Here is a 22,004-nt window from a genome sequence, read left to right as displayed (position 1 = left end):
GTTTGACTTCATCTGAGAAATAACTCTCAGTTCGAGAGGAAGAGTCTTGCTAATGAGGTCAAGCTTCCTTTAGTGACTCACTCTTCTTGCAGACCTCCTCAGACTGCGCTTCAGAATCACCGACGATACACTTCAGCCACTTCAAACACACTAATTTAGTAAAATATCTAAAAGCCAGTAGGATTTGGGGCCAATACTTTATCCCTTTTTAAAAAACAAGGAAGCATCTGAACTCTGTGAATTCATCATCCTCTCCACTGACAAGAGTCTACTGTGACTCTTACCTCATCTGTTTCTCATCCTCTCAAAGCTCTGTGCTCTTTGTTTCTTTCCTCGATTACATTTCCTGGCCCGAGAGTAGCCACAGACCGAATGCTACTGACAGAAGAGCAGTGCCAATAAACTAAGCATGTCTCCCACAAAGTCAATTTTGATTGGTCTGTCTCTTATCAACTTCTGTTGTTCTAAATTACCCATTACCTTACTGCATAATTATATTTGAAAGGTTTGTGGGTCACAAATTTCATGTGTGCCAAAAGAAAATGTAATATATATAGTATATATACATATTTCACTAGGGATAACAACACCCAAGAGATGAATGCTTTGTGAAGTTTGGAATAGCTGCTAAGATAGGTTTGGCTTAACCCACTCAGTTAACGGGCAGCCTCCTGGCCAAGTTGATAAGGAGGTTCAAATCCTATTCAAGAGACAGCTGCAGGCTGGAGATGGGTAGGAGACACGCAAAGGGAGGTGTCTGAGTTCAGTTTATGTAGCTAATTTTTGTAATGATGGCCATTAGGCACAGCTGTGTGAGACTGCCTGGCTGTTGTCCCTCCCTTGGAGTTACAATATCATTGACATCTTATTTTGATTTTCACAAAATCGTCAATACGACGAAACTTTTATAAACACTAGCAACTAGTGAGCGAAATACCTGAAGTTAAGTACCTGAAACACTTGTGGACTTGTGTTCAAAGAGCAGTACACCGTCTTTGATGAGTTTTGTAATTTTTTTTTTAGTTTTTCTTCTCTTGGAGTTTACTGACATTTAAAATGCTTTGCGCCTGAGGGCGGAGTGGTGAACCATAAATGGTGAACAATTTATGTATTTTCTGTTTTCGAGAAGATTAGCATGTATACATCCCCTTCTGTGCTCTGTATCCCTGATATTTTAGGAAATGTTATTTTTTAACAAACACTACTCTAACTGATCCAAAATGACTCAGTATTGAATAAATAATTTACTCTAATTTACTTACGCTTGGCTACATTCTTGTAAACCCCTCTTGAGACAGGTCTGTTTCTGAATTTCATCCAGAAGTATGTTTTTCTTATTTCAGATGTTGGACATAAAGAACTGATGCTCAAATGACCCAACAAATGCATGAAGCCAAAATCACTTGATGAATATTTTGGAGCTGTCTGATAATGGTATATATCACAATAATCGTAATGTGGTTTTAGGGCTGTTTTTAGCTCATATGCGTTTCCATTTGAGGTGTTTGAATAGTGTTTTGGAGGATGTTTCTGGGGAGGTTTGTACAGTAGATTAGGAAGCAACACTACCCCCTTGTAGCCAGATCTCAACAGCTGTCAGAAATTTAGCAAGTACTGGGAGACTGAGAGTCCTCCAAGGAAAACTAGATTGCTACAGCAACTTCTGTTGGTGGGCTAGTAGGTGATGTTTCCTCCTCTGAACCAGAAGTTTCAGTATCATGCCCCAGTATAGGGACTGGGGACACTGTGCTGTAGGAGATGTCATTCTTCAGATTAAACCAAGATGCTGACGGCAGGATTATTTGAGAGGGTCAGTGTGTTCACCATAGTAAACCCTGAGTTACACAATCTGAGCTCCCCAGATTTTACCCTTAATACAGCCAGTGAACCAACTTCTTAGGTATCTGCCTAATCAGCCTCATAGCACTGAAGTGGGTCTCCTACTCTAAGCAAAGTGATTTGGGATTCTTGGCGATGAGATGCAATATATAAATGAAAACAATTATTATAAAGAAAACGTGTTCTTGTTGGCACAGTGGGACTGTGGTTGGCAGTGTTGGCTCACTGTGCAGGTGAGCTGGGTTCAATTTCAGACCATGGGTACCGTCTGTGTGGAGTCTGCATGTTCTCCCCCTGTTCACATGGGTTTCCTCCAGGTGCTCCAGTTTCCTCCTAGAGAGCAAATGTGTGTCCTGTGATGGACTGGCATCTTGTTCAGGGTGTACCCTGCCTTGTGCCTGTTGCTTGCCGGGATAGGCTCTGGCTTCCTTGTGACCCTGTGTTGGATTAGAAAATGGATAGATAGATGTTTTCTGATTACTACATACTGTACAGTATACTGTACACGCAGTAAAACTTTTTGCAGTAGAATACAGCCGATTTGATTTGCTGGTAATTTATGGACGTTGTGAACCGTTGCTCCCTAGTGAACTGATATTGCTGGTTAACCATGAAGAAAATGGCTAGAATTACTTAAAACAGACATATCTGAAAATGAAGTTACAAGCCGAGTCTGCCCCTTTATTATTTTTCAGCCACACTGCCAAGTACCAGTGGTATTAATGTGATTCATCAAAACATTTTTTAGGGCTGGGTTTACAAAAAGTGAACTATCCATGCATACAACAACAACCCATAAACCAATCGTTGTGCTCATATATTGGTTTTCGAGAGTATGCATGTCGTCTGAACCTTGTGTATTTTATGCATGGATAGACTGCCATCTAGTGGAAAACGCCTGTAACTCTCAGTTAAGAAAAATAATTTAATTTAATAATTTTTCTTGTTTCTCTGCAAACTAGTGCAGTTTTTCAGACGTTTCTTGAATGTTATTCATCTTGTTTAAAAGTGCACTTAATTACTTCTGGAATTGACCACTATTACAAACCCATTCAAAAGCTCCTGAAAATGTTTTGTGTAGACCAGTATTTTTATACCCATCTGCTCTACAGTGATCTTGTACTGATAATAGTTACATACTGACCATCAAAAGAAACCCATCACTGCTTAACAATTTTATCACAGTAAGCAAAATGACAATCTTTTGTGCAGTAGGTACATTGACATTTCACTTAACAGATGAAATGTTAAATGTGGATTAGTGTGTCATCAACAGGATTGATCCACAGGGAGCTTGTTATGAACATCACAGACGTATAGCTTGCACAGCCACTGCTGGAAGCCAAAGAAGATATATACCTGTGGAGCAGAACTATCCCCAATCTGCAGATTCTGGCTTGAGGGTTCACCATACCCTAGATGCCACATTATCCCATTGACATTCCAAACTTTTTCGGCTACAAGTCCTATCGGGAGGGAATTACAAATCTTCCATCCTGATTAGTGGAGAACCTGAAAAGATAATTTGTTGATGACTATGCGAGAAGAGGCAGTAGCTCCACTGGATTAGCTTCGGAGGTTAAAAATATACCCCATACAAACATTAAAAACTAAATGTCCACTAATCTCATCTTACTTTATTGTGATCTAAATTTTTAATTCTAGACAAGCCTTTATTTACCCACTTGTGGAATTTTTACATCCCAACTGAGTAAAGAGTTAATGTTGGCCACAGAGCACCACTGCAATGTTTAATCTATCAAACATCTACAAACTAGGCACACTATCAGAGCACACTGCAGGACAATGCACAAGGAGAACGTACCATTGTCCGAGACCAACAACCACCTTGATACTGTTAACTACCACAGCAAGTTCCTCAGTAGTCAAATGAACTCTTACTGTTCTTTCATTAAAACTGCTCAAGGAATTCTAAAGTATCTTTTAGCCTGGAAATTATATCACTCTTAAAAACAGAACAACGATTCAGTTTCAAGGTAAAATATGAGAAATCCTTACATTGAGCTGAAAGACACAACACTTCATCATTTACCAAACATTCTTGTCATTTCAAAACAAAAAAAAAAACAATCAAAACAAGGACAACAGTACTTGCACATCATATATTTAATTTTCTCTTTCCAAATAGCTCATACAGATGTGTGACAACAGCTGCTGAGAAACAGAGAACCAGTGCCCAATTGTGATGTATTAGCACCTAAGATATTGGCATAGTATACTGTGCACAAGCTTGTAAAATATTTTTTTAAAAAAGCCCTGTTCAAGCAGGCAAGGTAGAGACTTTGCGAATCTCCACTAAGAGTAACTGAAAGAAAAGGGCTGCCGCACCAAATCAGAAATTAAAAAAGCCACAAATGCAGGTGAAATGCCAAAGGGTTTTATCTTTATTTAAGTCCAAACAACAACTCGGGAGGGTCTCCGTATCGTATGTGAAGAAATACCCCCAGGAAATCCCAGGGTTAACAGTTGCTTTAAACGCACTGCCTAAAAATGGATGGAACTTTAATGATTCTTTAAAAGAAAATATATTCAAAGAACAGTGGTAAAATTCTGGTAATAGGTATGAACCAAAACCAAAAAAAGCAGGAACATCTTTTCCAGGAGCCTGTTTCATGCCAAACCCAACACTTTAAACCACAGGAATTTGGGATCTTGTGTATGAAAGCCATCACTCCTCGTCTTGGCAATGACCTTGAACACCCTGGTTCTCCCGTGGGAACCAGCCGAGATCAGCCCCGATGGCACTGGGGGCTGACTTCGAGGCTTTGTGTTCATTTTGTCTTTGGACCCGCCTCGAGGGGTAGTCCAATATCCTTCCCGCGCAGCTTCATCCCTGGAAAAGAGAAAGAAAGGGACACTCATTAAAGGTAGTAACATTTCAAGATGCTGCCCTATACAGGTAGGTTTCCTGACCAATCCCCTTCTAAATATTTCTCTCAAAGGTCCTTTATTGCCAATTACTCATGCCAACAGTTCATGCTTACAACAGGCTTGAACCAACCCATAGCCTTTTCAAACATACCAAATGGGATCCATTATTACCATTTGTGCCTTCTTTCATACCCACGTTAAAAAGAACCCTTTTCAAGAATTAAAATTAAAACTTTAAAGCAATTGTTTTCTGTGCACACTGGAAGTTACATGGAAAAGTAACTAATACATGCGTTACATACACAATTACAGAGGTCAAATGCTATACACTAGTGTTATTGTACACTGCCTTCTGAGAAAACATTTTTCATACGGCTGTACCTATAAATTCTGTAAACATCAATACCACATGTACCTTATGTTGTAAAAGCTGGCTCAGACTGCAAACTATTCTATTAGCATTAAACCAAAATAAGCAATCCCATAAACTGCTCTTTAAATATTAACTTAAGATGCTATCTTTTGTAGTTGCCTAGTGTACTGCCAGTTCATGCAATAGATGGTTTTTGCATTTGGATGGTACTAGTACATGTCACACCTTAAGGAATCCACTGATTCAGGAGGAGCATCTAGTATCATTAAGATACAAGTACTGTATATTATATTTTGGAGTTGTAGTTTGTAACATTCACCCAGATTTGAAAGAATTGTCTTTTCAAAAGTCTGGGTAAAGTTTTAAAAATACGGGTGAAACTGGCCATTTACACACATTTTCAGCATGAAAGAGGATTTTATTCAGAAATAAAATGTCAACAACAAAGTACAGATGACTACTCAACATCTGAAAAACAAAAGTTGGGCACAAGTCTACTGCTTTTGCTACCAGTTAGCACTCTTAGATAAGTTAATTTTGATGTTTAAAGACTGACTGATTCCTTACTACACGAGAAAAAGTAAAATTTAACTCCTGAGATTTTAGTATTTTCCACCAATTTGTAAAATGTGATAAAAAAAAACTCAGTTGTATTACACTAAACAATAGATAACTATTCCCAAACACTCCAATTCCCTTTAAAGAATAATTTACAAAACATCATGAAATTAAATTAATTCCATGCTGGTGTAAAAATGCTATATTAATTTAATACATATGGTATTTATCCCCAAGCAGAACTATGCGTTGGAATCTTTTTTTTTTTGTTTTGTTGACACACACTTTGCCTATAAACAGCAAGATGCCACCAGCCTGTGACATTTATGCATACCTGGTTTAAAATCCTCACCCAACATACAGGCAAGTCAATGGGGGCACATAAGAGAACTAACAGCTACAGTACTTTAGAGTTGGCTGGGTAAATGACCTCATGTTGCAGCAGTCACGTGCCAAGTTATTTATGATTACATCATATAACGTTGAGTTTCATTTTTACAACTGCACCTAGTTGATGAACAACGCATTACTAACATGATTAAATGCAAATAAGTAGTTTATGGGACACGCAGATGAAGTGAAAACCATGAAGTACTTTTGAAGAACGTCAGTAGTGCAGATCAAGTGCACAGATACACAAAGGAACAAGTGCTGCATGAAAGGGGTATAAACTGTGCTGTAATTGCTTACTGGACATTACGCAGTTCCCAAAGACATTTCAAAGGGAATCACTGAAACAAAACAAGGGGGAAGGGTACTGAGTGTTGAAATAGAGATCTCAAAATAATTGACTCATTCCGTAGCGATACACTTTCTACACATCATAGGAGTAATTAACAGGAAGCTGTGGGGGTCTGTAGAGCCGATAGCTCAGGGCTCAGGCGTTCCGGAGAGAAATCCGCAATTGCGCAAAAAACAGTACACAAAAGGCACAATAGTGTGAATTCAGTTTTTTTCATTTATTATAGCATTACACGTTATATATAAACCATTAAAGAGGCATTTAATGTACTATACATTTCTCAGAAGAAAATGCTTGAATTAATTTTCATAATTTGTTTTACACGGCTTTAAAATGATATTCACAATTTTATTATTAAGAGCTTCGGGAGTCATGAATGAGCAGCTTGCAACTTCAAGACAATTCAAGCGCCACTGTTCTTAAGCACATACCTATTCAAACGTGCAAATTCCTGTCGAGACATGTTCACCATACAGCACAAACAAGCCTGTGTACCGTTTCCATAAACAGTCTGTCAACTAGCAGTATACCCTTATAGCTCAAAGCTCTAAGCAGCAATCCCTTGACAAGCAAAATGGCAGAAATGAATGCAGTGTCATATTCAATCCCTTAGCATTGCATTGCATTGCATTGCATTTCCTTGTGAAGACAGACCTATTTTTTAGTTCATAAGTCCTGAATCAGGACAGACATCCAACAGGTTCCGCATTAGTGAGTCTGTAGTTACCAGTGAACAAGTGTGAATACTCACCAATAGCTCGCTCAATCTTCCCCAAGACCTGGTTGTTAGGAATGGCTTTTCCGCATTCATAGTCCGCAATGATCTGAGGCTTCTCATTGATTTTCTACGGAAATAAGAAACGTAGGAAAATGTAATGATTTCCACCAAATGTGAACATTAAATAAATTACAGCAAAACATACATTTAACTTGTGCCTTAAATCCAAACATATTACAGGATTTCTTAATTTATTAGACAAATTTAACGTCCTTTCGTATATTACCAATTTTCTGAACCATAAAATGAAAAAAAGGCACAGAAATGTTACATTTGAGGATTTTTTAGGTGGTCTTAAGTTATTACTAGCTCAAATGACCAAAACACATATACCGATCTGGGCACATTAGAATCAGCTCACACTAGCTCAGTTTAAGCATTCTGCAGTTCTTTATTACTGCTCAGTTTCAATTATTGAGTGTTTAAAAACTTGATGAAATCATGCTCTTTACTGAATACCTTCCCTGAAGCACTAAACTATCATTTTTAATGATGTCAATGACCATAATGTTCCAATTTGTATCTATATATCTTACATTAAATAGCTATATTTCAAACATACCAACATAAGGTATGTACTTCTGACTTGGGAGAAATCCTGACATACTGTTAAAATAGTGCTCATGTAGTGTTTGATGTGTAGAAGGCAAACACTCCCTTTCAGGTGTGGGATGTAAATAACACACAGATTAAAAAAAACTCAGCTATACCAACCAGATGCTAAATAACCCTGAAGTCATTCAGATTTAATATCTGCTGCAAAACACCTCTGGTATCGCATGCATTAGCGGAGTTATTTCAGCAAGTACCGTTTCCTTTCCAGGTAGGTCACGGTGTTACTCACAGTGGCCAGGTCTTTCTGGGTCAGCCCCTTGGCCTGTCTGCCTTGCTGGATGACTTTCCCCACCTCCAGCGAGACCCTCTGGTGGTGCAGTTCTTCCGTCTCCCGATCAAGCTTGGCTGTGTTTTTGGTCACCACGTGCTGCTTGTTTTGTCCTGCAGACCCTGTGGAATCACAGCACAGTAAAGCACTAGCTGGCTCCCGCGGCCCCACTCAGAAAATACACGATGCATTTCTCCTAGACCACAGAGCACAGAAATAATGGCATTCAAAACGCACCACTGCATTAAGAATAAAACACTGTTGTAGCAACTTTCACTGGTTTTGCCGTTATTGTAAGATAAGAATCAAACACAAGCATGTTTTTATCACGTTCATATACACTGCTGCAAAGAGATGCATGGAATAGCTAAAACGCTTAACCAAGGTATAAGATAAATGACAGATTAAGCATTTCTAAAACAGTGTCCACCTCATGCAAATTCTACATCTTGTTCAACGTCATACAGCAGATAAAATTAAAGATAGTCACAAACAGTTATATGACCTATAAATGAATGTCTACCTTAACGTTCAAAACAATCAAGTCCACTGGCACAGAAAAGTTTTTTTTTTTAATTGACATAACAGCATAGCAACAGCTTATGAGTGTACTGCCCTGACATACAGTCGTACTTGGAACCATTTCCCAGTGTAACATTCTAAAGTGCACAGGTACATGTAAATAGAAGATTGGTTTATATAAACAGCAAATGGGCAAAAAGACAGAAATAAAAGTGTACATTTTAAAACTTGTTCTAAACAGTGAGAACCACAACTGTTTTTTTTTACCTTTTACCTGTTTGTGTAAGCATGGTCAGGGTGCACCGCTCAGACAATACAATGTCTAGGCATGGGCCAAATTAATGGAAATTTAAAGAAAAAAACAGCTGTTTCGCCTCTTCTTGATGGTTAAGCCAAGGCCTCAATGGGAAAACCAGCCAGTCATTGTGTAAAGAATTGTTTTCTCCTCCCCCTTCCGAGTGAAATGCCTTTTACATCCCATGTGCAACTCGGTGTCCTTATTTCACTACTAAATAATTCTTTGGGTTTAACTGATGTATACCCCTTAATATTTCACATGCTCCCATCCCTACTCTAATGCCTTTTGGACTAGACTGAAGAGATTTAATTCCTTTACCCGGTCTGTACTTTCAGAAAGAATTCCTCACGAGCAGAAACCTTTTACTGGTATGGTGAGCACAACCTTCTTAAAAAGTCTTGATATGGGAAATAAAGGTTGGCCATTAACTTCTCTGATTTTAAGTCCCACACATTTTGCTGTATACCCAAGCGCTACTGGCATCTTATCGATTCCCCACAGGGTCTGGATGAGAAAACAGAGGAACCTGCATAAGAAAAAAATACGCCCAAGGCTTTAGGACACTTAGAATTAGACACTTACTACCTATAATTTGTTACCACGTCCTGTGTGGATCACCATGTGCTTCACAACAGTAATTTTGGCAAGTGTTTACCCAAATGATCGTCTAAATATTTCTGCTGCTCCTTGCAGCTTTTTCTATTTTTGCCACCCCCACTGTTTTTTTGCATAACATGCACTTTATCCGGCTTACTAATCGCACCATAGTATCAATCAATCATGACTACAGAACGAAAACTAGTTATGAATTAGTGTTCAAACTACAAACACATTATTTCTGCAAAAAATAACTCAATATGGGTAAAACCACTGCTGGAGCACGTGGGCATGTTATAGAGTGGTACTGTGTCTAACAGCAGTCGAACCGAGATGATGCAATCCCTCCTGTTTTCCCTGTCAACTCAACATACAGCAAGCCAATTAACGTTATTTCAAAGTATGTTAAAAAAAGCTGGGGGATTAGTGAATCTTACATGTATTTATAAATAGCTGTCCATTGCAGAAACCCCCCAAATAAAGGTTCGCCAAAATAAGAAAAAACAGTACTGGGGAAAAAAAAATGCTGGACATTCATTTACTGTCAAGAGGATTCCGGTATCGCTACTCTGACTAAATAAGATTTGGTGTTACATTAAGAGCACCTTGTCCACTTGCTGTAAGTGGAACTCCCTTGTCTCTTTAATGTATTTGCAGGGTTTGAAAAATACCTAACACACACACACACACACAGGTTAAAAGTTGCACTGCGTCCCCGTATGCCAGTTTTACACCTATTTCTCAGACTTGTACGTTTAGAGGATAAGATAAAACTATAAAACTATTAAAGATAACCAAAAGGACGTCTGTTTTTGCAAATGGTTATGCACTACTGTTTCTGTATCCATTCACTGTAATCAAGGCATCTACAAACAGTCATAACCTTTTTAAAGGGCCTTCCCCAAGCTCGATAACTACTGCTTCCTCTAATAATCCAGAAAGTCTGGTGAAAACCAACACCGACTGTAATTCAATGCCATGGGAAAACACCTTCTGTGATAAGCAGACAAATCTTTAACTCAAAAGTTTCTTCGAGGTCAAGCACTGAAAGAAAATGTTTTCAAGTCACATTTCTTAAACCTTAGGTGGAAAAAAACTATTATAAATGTATTATATTATAAACGCACTGGCCATGGACAGAAATGTAAGCCTTTTAGTAGACAAGATGGAAATTACAGCAGGAGACCATTACTTGGTGGTATTTAAAATGACGTATCAACCAAATAGGAACAGTGATTTACTTCCTACGCGACTTGCACAAAGTTTCAAACCCTCAAATGTAAATTTTACATTTGGTAATGTAGTAAATCTACAAGACTACCTAGTATAAAGTCTGACAAGCTTGGAGAACTCTTCATGTCCCCATAACAAACTGCACCCTTATGATAAGCAGTCCAAAAGCTCAGGGACATGCAGGTGGATACACAGGGACTCCAAGCACGCCCAGCAGGACAAAGCCATGTGACATGACACAAAGTCACAGGCAATATACACTTCCAGGTTTTTGAAAAAAACAAAAACAAAATGCATAGTAGCACACTTCACAACTCTCCACGATTCTTACATTTCTTTGTGGTTTCGAGCTCCTCTCCTCTTCTCTGTGCTGCGATAACTGCCTGGAAGACAAAGTCCATCATTACAGAGGGCATTTGCAAAAGCTTCGTCATAGGCATTTCCTCGGGGGGATGGGGGGGGGGGGGGGTCTTCAAAATATATTTGACACAGATTTACTGAAACCGGCTCACTACCATCGTAGCGTTTTGCAAGCACCGTGTCAGCAACGATGGGCGCTGAACGGGCAGGTCGCCTCCTCCCAACCGAGAGACGGCCGCTTGAAGTTACATGGAGTGACAATTCATGAACGGCTGGCTTCTGGTCTGAGGACGCCTGTTCGTGCTGTTCCTCGTTGTAATGACGATGCACGCAGGAGGATAACATCAGTACTATGCATCTGTAATATAACGAGTACCCCGATTTCCTGAACATTAACCAGTGGACCGCCCGACGCCAATCTCTCCACCCGACACGGTCACCTCGAAACTCACAGGCGAAAATGGGGTCAGCTCCCACAGTTTAATAACGTTAAAGAAAAAAAAACATATTATAGGTTTATAGGGAAAACTAGTATGTCGTTGGGTGGAGAACACTGGACTTTTAACAACTCCCGCACGTCACCCTGCACATATGTAATGCAAACACACTAACAGTGTGGCCGTGTATACCTTTGGGCAAACTATAACGCACGGTTTCTTGTCTGACGACGCCTCCTTCGGCATTCGGTAGCGTCGTCGGGCGAAAAGGACGAGTCGTTTACGGTCTGCACCCGGGATCGAGCCGAGAGGCCCAGTCCTCCCGCTCCCGTCCCCGGGCTCGATTAGTGCGGAGCCCCGGAGACCAGCCACCGCGAGGCTGCCCACTTTACCTGTTTGGACTTCGCCTGCGACGCAGTCGGGCCCTTCTTCCTCAAGACAGTCACGGTATCCCAGTCACTTTCTGCCATTGTGAAAGGATAAGTCTCTATTTACACAGGTTATGACGCGACGTCGCTTTCTCCCCCCCCTCCACAAAATCCGTACCCGCAGAAGTTACCCCCGAAACAGACGCACGTTTTCTTCGAAGCTTTATTTAAACGCTCTCGTCGCAGACACAGAGCTGGAGCCCGGGGGGCGGGGCCTGGTGTGGAACTTACCAGAAACCTGCGGCTGACGTCACCGCCCGGGGAATACTGTTTACAGGGAGCTGGGCTCGCGCGGCGGCGCCGGCCATTGCCGCTCGTCGGCAGCTGCAGCCGGCTGAGCTGCCGGCCGCCGCTTCGCGTCGCGTCATGTCATGACATGACAGGCCGAAATCGGGCCAGCGGCGTGCTGAAGACGAATGAAGAAACGTGGGTTGGCAGGCTCTGGAAGCGGAGTTAATGCAGCTCACCTCCCGTTTAGCTGGTTGTTTGCAGACTTTGCTGGTGGGCAGGCGCATACCCTGCAGAGTAGGTGGGGCAGTACAGGGGATATTTAAAAATATGCTAAGAACATCTCGTTTTCATCAGCCTGTATATTATAGGCCAAAAACATCACACGTACATTTTAGGCATGTAAAATTAGGGAATTTCTGGACGTTTGGGACAGAAGGGTGCAAGAGTTTGATTCCCAATGGTCTCTCGATCACTTGCTTTGACAAATCCGTTACACTGTACACAGCGCCTCCCCAGGGAACTCACAGCAGCGCAAGTTTGAATTTATAGCGTCAACCGGTTGGGGGCAGATTGTGCAACCCACAGCAGAGCTCTGCCTTTCTTTAAGCCAGAAATCTTCTTTCTACGATGGTGTTTAAACATAGATTCATTCCAAATACACCTCTTTTCCCAACACAGCATTCATGGTCAGAAAGAAGTGGGATGTCTAAAGGGGATGGAGAAATGCATTCTGCTTTTCGAGCTGAGGAAAGCTCTCCAGGTGGCATAATCAACTTCTCACAATTACAGTGCAATGCACTGTGACTTCCTGCATTCCTACGTTATTGGTCCTTCAAGCCTGCTTTCAGCAGAACTCAGGCTTTGTGTTAGAGATCTCCCATTCTAGCACAAATGAGGTGGTGTGCACGAAGGCTCAACTTCAGGCGAATTCATCAGGGGAGTTCCCCAGGGGTCTGTATCAGGACCACGGCTCTTCCTAATTTCCACTGACGGTCTACGTTTGGCTAAACTAATCGAGTTCGCAGATGATACTAAAGTTTTAAGATTAGCGAACACTTTGCTTCAAGGAAAGTTGAAACGGAAATTCAAAATGATTTAGGTGCAAACGGAAACATTCTGATGCGTTTAGATCCTTTCAGATTAGGGGGTCTCAAACTCAATTCCTGTGGCCCCAGCGCAGTGCTAACCACTGCAACTCCATGCTGCCCTGACGAAGCTCTTTCGCTGCCTCTGAAAGAATAGGATTCAACATCATAATACTCATAGAAACCTCATATTTAATCTTTTTCAGTGTAAATGACCAACATGAGGACGCCATGCGATATGCTGGTTAGTGTCAGAGGTGAAAGGTCAATCTGTGAGCACAAGGCTGAAATCCTGATTGGCTGACACAAGTGAAAGTTGAAAGGTCACCATCTCTTCACTGCGGGGGGGGGGGGGGGGACAAAGGTCATTCTTGCCGATGTCACGATTACTAGGAATGGTGCAAAGCGGCTACCAGGCACAGGACAATTCCGAGGCCGCGTCACTGTTCCTGCGCGTGCGCGCGGGAGACCAGCCAAACTCAGACTGGGCATCGTCGCCGAACGGCGGCCTGGGCCTGCGTCCATAGCGCTTGGAACCCTGCGTGCTGCCCCAGGTGCGAGGCTTGGTGTTCATCTGGGAATAAAAAGAACAATCTCTTGAGTACGATTACAACAGAAAGAGGTACTCCTCAGCAGGACAAAGACGTCCTGATTTAAGCCTGCCAGCCTAGTGGACACGCTTTCTTTCAACAGATGCCTGCAGAAAGACTAAAACTGAGCTCATTCACTTTATAGCAGCTTTATTCCATACAGAATCATAGGGGAGCTGGAGCCTTTCCCAGCAAGCAGCGGGCACAAAGCAGGGTACACACTGGGTGGATGCCAACCCATCGCAGGGCACAGACAGACACAAGCATGCACACAATCACACCAGGGCCAGTTTTCCCAGCAGCCAATTAACCTACCAGTGTGTCTTTGGGCTATGGGAGGAAACCGGAGCACCTGGCAGAAATCCACACAAACATGGGGAGAACATGCAAAACTCCATGCAGACATGGTCCTTTATAGAACCAAGGGCCCCAGGGCTGCAGGGTAGCAAAGCCAACCACTGTGGCACTGTGCCACCCCAGGTCTTAACATTACAGGGAAATTTAATGGCCAGATTATGACAAGCATTGCAGTGATAATCAATATTGTAATTACTGGATCATATCAGAAAGTTTTAAGAAACCTTGAAACATTACTATCTCTGTATCTACACTTCGCCTTTCCTTGCTGTCGAAAAAAAATATCTTAAATCCCAATTTAAAAGCAATGCAGTGGGTAGCATTTATTTGACTTTGTACCTACAATTCATACAATGGTTTTGAATGGATAAATCTTTCAAATTTTAAAATACAACAAGCTATGTATAACGGTTCATGCAGATGTTGTCTGTGGAATAGAATTACGGAGCCCACTGCAAGGACACACACCAGATCACATGTATGTCATGATGCACGGTATCTAACGTTTCTCAATTTAAAGGAAGCAGTCACAGTCTTCTCAGAAATGCCCCTTTGAATCTGCCACTTTTGATCTTCCTTCTCACCTGCACAAACACAGCTGTGCTCATCTGCAGAGTCTCCATTCGCTCGCTAAGTCGGGCCAGCCAATCCAGATGGTCAGCGATGGACATCTTCAGGTCGATGCTGTTTTGCTGGAATCAAACAAATAACACCAGTTTCGTAATGAAGTTTAATCACTGGCAAAGTTCTTACTATGGAAAAGAGATAATAGACATTCGGATACCTAGGGATCAATGCTAGGAGTATCCAGTGTCCACAATTCCTGCAGTCTTTACATGCAGTTCCAGTTATGTGACTGGGATCCAATCTGATTCCCTGGTATGTATTCCAGAGAACCCAGTTATATAGCTAATCCCTTAACTGACACAGTTATGTAATTACTCAGGCCTTTTCAGTCATTTACAGGTCCTAAACACAGAGTGTTCTGTTGTTTCTTTGAAACCTCTTGGGTTCGGGAAATCGATTGGCTCAATTAAAGATTCAATTAAAAAAAGACCAGCTGCTATGAAAACTAGAACTGTGGGTCACCACCCGCACTCCACCCAAAATGTCATTGGATTTAGCCAAGGACAGATCATGGACCTCCGCCTACTAGAGAGGATGTTTTCTTTCATTAACTGCAGAGAGCTGTTTTTTACCCAGAAGCCACCGTCTCCTGCTGAGCAGGAAAAGCTTGGCCCCCCAGAGACTGAAAAAGTTCCAAAAAGAAAGTCCCCAATATGCTTTAGTGCATCGTTGACTCATAACCCCATAGTCTAGTGATCCCAAAGTTGGGAGACTGAGGAAGGAGTCATGTGTAGGAATGTGTGAGATGTCCAGGAGCCAGCAGGGGGAGTTCAGACCTGGTCCCAGAGGACAAGTTGTCAAGGTGTCCTTTAGAGACACAGCACCTGAATAACTGGGAGAAGATGTTCAATTGGTCCAATGAGACCAGCCATTCAGCGGTTTAGCTCAATAAGACCCGTGCTGGAATTAAAACCTGCAGGACCTGGACTGGACTGCACAGCCCTACTGTCAAGTGTTCTGATCTTGAATGTGTGTGGGACTTTGCAGGTCCACTTATTTAAATACTCTCCCAGAAACATAAAAATTTGGTTTAGACCAAGGTTAGGTCAAGAATTAGGGCTAGGAAAGAGTTAGGGTTGAGGCTGAACGTAGGTGACGAAGGCGTTTGGGTTCAAACCCCGGAGCGGGCAAGTGTCCTACCGCCGCCATGTTTTCCTTCAGCTCCGTGGCGGAGAGCCGCAGGTGCTCCAGCCGGTCAGCCTGCTCCCGGAGGCGACCCTCCAGAGCCTCCATGAGCTCCAGGCTTTCCCCCGCCTTCGGCCCTTCTGTCGCAGGCATTGCCGCCAGCCTGGCGGGGGACGGACGCGCCGCGGGCTCCGGCCTGCCGAAACCAAGAGGCGCATCGCCGCGTCAGCGCTCGGGAACGCGCAGCTCTCCTGCAACTCCTGCAACTGCCCCCCTCAGGAGTGAAAAATATACGACTTCGGCATGAGCGTCCACGTCAGACCCTGCGGCATGCACAAGCCATAATCACCACCAGATCCGGTGTTGGGGTGGGGGGTGAAAGTTGCTCGGTGTTCTGCAGCCGAGGTTAATATTTCCTCTGTGTTGAGGCTGCTCGATTTTGTGGCATGTCAGAATGCCGCACTACACGGGCTGATTGTGGAAGAAATGTACCTGAACCCAGAGCAACTTAATTTGGGGGTGATTTTTTTTTAACTTTTCAAAATATATACAGTTTCACGTCGTCTCAATTAGTAGATTCGATACCAATTAGAAACTACCGTTATCCCCCCAAAAACAGGTGTCGGACCATTTTATTTTTGTGCAATCACATGCAAGCTTCTTTACGGTTATTAGCTACAGTAAATTGCCTCATAGCGCTCAACATTTACCTGGCGCTAAATTCGTGTCAGGCTAAAAACAAAAACAAGTCCCAACAGTCACTACTATGCCATTATCATTATATCGGCAGCGATCATCCTCTATGAATCTCAATAGAGAAAAAGAAAGAAAGGCAAATATGTAATGTAATTTAATAGAAACCTAAACGAAGTATATACCGAGCACGTCTGTGTAAACAACATTTGTACAGTCATCTTACTCGACATTAGGAACAATATGCATGGAGTTAAACCTTTTGGTAGTCTCCAGCCGAGAAACCCTATCGAAGTAGGGGGAAGGATATCTTCGAAGGAGAGCAAATTGCAACTTGCATGACAAACTGGCGCTTTTTAGTCCAGCATTTAGTGGAACAACAGAAAACAATTCACTTACGCTTCTAAGGAGACTGTAAAAAAAAACCCGGGACCGTGCGGGTTTCCTAAAGCTCAGCGGGCACCACAATGCTTCTGTCGAGAAGTCCGTCCTATTTACGGCTCTCCGATTCCCCAGTTTTGAAACAGCCGTGAAGTATGACTTTCGGACACTGGACGTCTTCAGCGCACGGCTGTGAAGTTGGTCTGTCGCCGTGTAGGAGCACTGGAGAGACCTTTTGTCTCGAAAGAATCCCAGGAATCTCACCTCGCCTGACGTCAGCCCTCTCCGCCGAGGGGAAGAATGGAAAACAGGGATTTCAGAGCCCAGGGGCATCAGCTTTCCTAAAGCCTTAGCGCTCACACCGTGACTGTCTCCACTATTGTGGCCGCGAAAGACGAACACCCCCCCAACACACACACACACACTTTCCCAAGAGCCGTAAACTGGGGTGCCTCGCTGGATAAGACGTCATTGTAGGCTTTGTAGATAAAGACACCGATCTACTGTAGGCAGCTGGCACGAAAAAGAAAAATAACTTTCAAATAACTTTTTTTTTCATTTCCGTTATGTTGCTTCAGGGAGACCTTGTCGTTTTTGTAAGTTAGCTGCTGTTTTTTTTTAAGAAAAGGCAGCAGCCAGTTTGCAGTATGTATAATTTTCAGTATTTGCATTGTGCGTACTTAGTTGTGTGTCCACAAGAGCATTATGTAACCTAAACCCTTCATGCAGTAGCTATTCCATGACCATCACTGTAGCACGGACTCTTGTCTGCTCCTTTGTGTATGAATGTGGGATTTTTTTTGTATACACGTACAGTAAATCCATAATACTCCTAAAATGTTAATCCTGTTCATCGGGTTTTTAAGTTGTCTGATATGTACCTAGAAAAAATAAGATCTGTGCAACGTAACATGCTACACATACACTTAACAAAAATGAATGTGCAGCAGATTTGTCCACAAAATGTACTGCTTAATAATCACTGTTTTTACGGCTTTCGTCATACATAATCTCAAAGCACTTTGAAATATCTTGCTGGCAAACGTCTGCTAAATGCATGGCGAAACAGCACAGACTAAATGGCAGAATGAGCGAGTTATTTCATGAAGGAGCCTTTTGTAAAGACTGGATAATACGCAGATAATGGGTATCCCTGTAAGAAGTCTTCTGTTTTTCTTGCAAGACTAAACTACTATCCGAACATACAACACCCGCAGGGTCTTTGACTGAAGGACCCCGTGTGAAGTAGCTCACAAGATGCCTTTGAAATTTTTTTTAAAAATGGCGGTGAAGATTTTTGTTACATACAATTATTTCAGTTAATGCGTTTAAATATTTTTTCTTTTTTTATTTATTATATTTAAAAGAATTGTGCACTAAAAAACTTAACTCATGTAAAATTTTAAGGCGTTATTGATGGACACCCTACTGTCCTTTCTTGTGATCAGATCAGCTGATCTGTGCCGATCCTGGAATTCGTTCTGCTTTTTAAAATAACTAGGTTATTATAAATGGCGATCTTCTGAGTTTGGGTTTCTAGCTGTATGGCAGTACTTTTCACTTGTTTATAGACCTAGCATTGTGTCTGAAGGCATTGATTGCATTCTGTAGCTGTCCTATTTATGTACGTTGCACTATAATCTGACCTGTTCAGTGAAGGGTATTGTCATCTAAATTAGGCTCGCCAAAACAAGCTGTACTGTTTTAGGTGGTAAACCCTTTTTTGTGATCCACAAAGATCATGTCCGGACCAAATGGAGATCCAAATGTTTCCATCGAAGTGAGCGAAGACGACGAGTTCAGTGAGGAAGGTAAATGCACTTTGTGATTTTTAAAAGACAAATTTGAAAAATATAACCGCAAGCTATCATTGTTGATTTACGCTGTGCAACAACTGTCCGGTAACTTAAAATTCTTCTCATCGATACGCATCTGTTGCTGTGTCTGTTAGCAGTGTTATTTAAATAATCATATTTAATAATATCTTGTTTCTTAAGCTTGTCGGCGGAATTGTCGTTGACGAGGGTTAGCGTGAGATTGATGTTGAGTCAGGGACTCTGTCCGGACAGTTGCTAGGCATCGGCAGGATCAGGGTTAGGGAGCAGGCCCGGATGTACCCCAGCAGTGCAGAACTGTGCTTCTGTCGCCGTCTCTTCCAGAGTACGCGGCCATTAACTCCATGCTGGACCAGATCAACTCCTGCCTGGATGACCTGGAGGAGCGCAACGATGTGCTGAATGCCAAGCTGAAGGACCTGCTGGAGTCCAACCGGCAGGCCAGGCAGGAGTTCCGCGAGCAGCTGGCGGACCCCCCGGGGGAGCCCGCTGATGGGGACCGCGTGGAGCAGTGAGGGCCCGCCCAGCCGGCGCCCCTTCCCCCTCGACTTGGGGGAGGCCTGGGGGCCGGTGGCGTCCCGCTTTCTGGGTGTCCCCCTTTTCGACGAGCGGCGAGGAGGAAAGTGTCTGGGGGCGTTGGGGTGGGGCAAGGAGGATGATGGTGAAAATATGTTCAGGACCCTGTTTGGAAGCACTTTATCCTGAGGTCACTTGCCAGTTTTGTAGTCTACGTTGTTTGCCAGCTTGGAGATCAGGCGGCAGGGCACTGAGGTGATGAGGAAACGCAGAACCGGTGGGATGTAATCAGGAGATGAAATGGATTAGCTGTCAGGTGTACATTTCTTGGACCCTTGCTGATACTTCCTTCTTATTTCAGTGACTTTTTGACTGTGGTTTGTTTGTGAACAGCCACAGAGGCCCAGCAGGAGGACTTTATCAAATTCATGCAATTTTTGTTGACATAGTCTGCAGTGTACTTAGATTTCTAGGTACAGAAACATGCACCATGCCTCTACTTTTGGTGGCCCTTATGTCCAAAAGGGAACTGTATAAGCAGTGGATACTAGTTGAAAATCCAGTCTTTGTTAAATTATACAGACTATCTGCTGCAAAGTGAAATTGGGAAATGCAGAGGTGATGCCCGGGGGTGGTGCGGTGGCTCTGCGGCTGAGGATCTGCGCCTGTGGCTGGAAGGTTGCCAGTTCAAATCCCGCGGCCGGCAGAGGAATCCTACTCCCTTGGGCCCCTGAGCAAGGCCCTTAACCCCAACTGCTACAGGGGCGCCGTATAAATGGCTGACCCTGCGCTCTGACCCCCAGCTTCTCTCCCCGTCTGTGTGCCTATGTGTCTCATGGAGAGCAAGCTGGGGAATGAGAAAAGATAAATTCCTAATACAAGAAATTGCATATGGCCAATAAAGTGATCTTATCTTATCGTGTGGAAGTCTGCAAATGAGGAGCTCTGTGTTCTGTGTTCTGTCAGGCATGTAGATGGCTGCTCCTGCACACCATCAACGTGTGGCGTAACTTTTTTGTCGAGACCAATTTAGTTCCTGCTAATTCCGAGCTGAGCATTCTGAGCCAAATTCTCATTTTCCATTTTGAACCTTTCCTATCTGCTGAAAGTTTTGAATCTATGAGTTTGCCATGTTGCATCTCCTGTATTTTCTCAATAAATTATTAGCTTGCAACTTTCACATTTGTTCGACTTATCCGTTTATTGTATTAATGAAATGTATTTCAGAGCAGCGGATTAATGATTTATTTATTTTGGGACGCCGCATTGTTACCTTTTACTGTTTCCTGATAGTTTGAATGTGTAAATAAAACATAACATGCAGTTGAACTATAATATTGGAGTGTATAGCAATTAAAGCAATATATATTTTGGGTCATCAATACTAAAGAGACTTTTTATAATTCAAGTGGAGTGCAGAATTTGCTTCACTTTCATTAATCCTGCAATTTCCCTCACAGGATCAATAAAGTATCTTATCTAGTACCTGCTGAAATAACTTGCATTCTGTAGTAACCACGGATTGTAAATATTCAGGATGAAGGTACAAAAGATGTTTGATGCATGTTGCTGTGTTTGACTTTAAAGGACATATTAAATATTTGCCAATAAAGATTTTAAAATCCCATCAGCAGCAGTGGCATTCTCTTCAGACAAAACTGTTGGTATAATAATATTCTAAAAGAAAACTTCCATCTGTTTTCTAACTGCTTCATCCTCTTCAGAGCTGCAGTCTATCCCAGCAAGCAGGTGGCACAAGGCAGGGTACACCCTGGATAGGACACCAGTCCATCGCAAAACAGACAGACACAAACACACACTCACACCATGGCCAGTTCTCACAGAAGCCTGCCAGAATGTCTTTGGACTGTGGGACCAAACTAGAGCACCTGGAGGACACCCACATCAACCTGGGGAGAACATACAAACTTCACACAGACAGCACCCCAGGTCTGAGATTGAACCCAGGGCCACAACACTGCCAGGCATTAATGCCAACGACTCCGCCATTATGCCAACCTAAAAAGCAAACACACCATGTTTATAATGAATTGCAAAGGAAAGCATGTGAAGAACTCAACAGGGTTTCCTGAAGATCTTGCTCTCAGTCCTTGAGTTACAGCTGAAGGATTTTGTTTCCCTGTCAAAACACTCAAATCTGCTCGTATCATTTCAGTGTCATCAAACAACAGAGCTTGTTTTGCCTCAAACCCTCAAGACAGGCAAACCAGTTTAACTCATTTCAGTCCTGCTGTTTACCAGCTGATGTTTGTGGATGTTCAGTGTTTTTTCTTTCTTACAGTACATAGCGCTTTTCAATCCAGAGCAGTCTCGAGGCACTCTACATAAATATACGTACAATGAAATGTACAGTAAGCAGAAAAAAAAAAGACTATAACAAGTAGTCAAAATAGGAAATGAAAGGAGAATGATTGCCTGGCTAAGGCAAAATACATGGAGTAGAGCCTTTTGGTGGTAGGAGTGTTGCTCAGTGGGGAGCTCAGGAAGTGAGAATGATGATTTAGACAGATCCTCCTGGAGACATCCACGGATCAAACCGAACACGACCATCCAATTGAAGTCAGACCGCTTCGCAGTTGAACTGTATCCCGGTTTTTAATTCT

The 22,004-nt window shown here is 42.5% G+C and overlaps 3 protein-coding genes across 3 annotated transcripts; 1 reads left to right on the top strand and 2 right to left on the bottom strand.

The window, feature by feature from the left end:
* Positions 1-3,951: 3,951 nt before the first annotated feature.
* On the bottom strand, positions 3,952-12,150 carry edf1 (endothelial differentiation-related factor 1). Its single transcript, XM_088940380.1, has 5 exons — positions 11,905-12,150; positions 11,047-11,098; positions 8,027-8,187; positions 7,156-7,249; positions 3,952-4,693 (listed from the first exon to the last, which is right to left on the bottom strand). Exons 1-5 carry the CDS (start codon positions 11,980-11,982, stop codon positions 4,632-4,634), a joined length of 447 nt encoding a protein of 148 aa, XP_088796506.1. The 5' UTR covers positions 11,983-12,150; the 3' UTR covers positions 3,952-4,631.
* Positions 12,151-13,430: 1,280 nt separating this feature from the next.
* On the bottom strand, positions 13,431-17,482 carry LOC148816074 (uncharacterized). The gene is made up of 4 exons (XM_088940749.1): positions 17,048-17,482; positions 15,971-16,151; positions 14,788-14,895; positions 13,431-13,830 (listed from the first exon to the last, which is right to left on the bottom strand). Exons 2-4 carry the CDS (start codon positions 16,106-16,108, stop codon positions 13,666-13,668), a joined length of 411 nt encoding a protein of 136 aa, XP_088796875.1. The 5' UTR covers positions 16,109-16,151; positions 17,048-17,482; the 3' UTR covers positions 13,431-13,665.
* Positions 17,483-18,447: 965 nt separating this feature from the next.
* bbln (bublin coiled coil protein) lies at positions 18,448-21,007 on the top strand. Its single transcript, XM_088940639.1, has 2 exons — positions 18,448-18,840; positions 19,189-21,007. The coding sequence occupies exons 1-2, from the start codon at positions 18,771-18,773 to the stop codon at positions 19,377-19,379; spliced, it is 261 nt and encodes an 86-aa protein (XP_088796765.1). The 5' UTR covers positions 18,448-18,770; the 3' UTR covers positions 19,380-21,007.
* Positions 21,008-22,004: the final 997 nt, after the last annotated feature.

Source organism: Atractosteus spatula, chromosome 23, assembly GCF_055471065.1.
Source record: "Atractosteus spatula isolate fAtrSpa1 chromosome 23, fAtrSpa1.hap1, whole genome shotgun sequence".
In the NCBI taxonomy this organism is placed as follows: domain Eukaryota; kingdom Metazoa; phylum Chordata; class Actinopteri; order Semionotiformes; family Lepisosteidae; genus Atractosteus; species Atractosteus spatula.
This window is presented reverse-complemented; position numbering and strand designations above follow the sequence as displayed.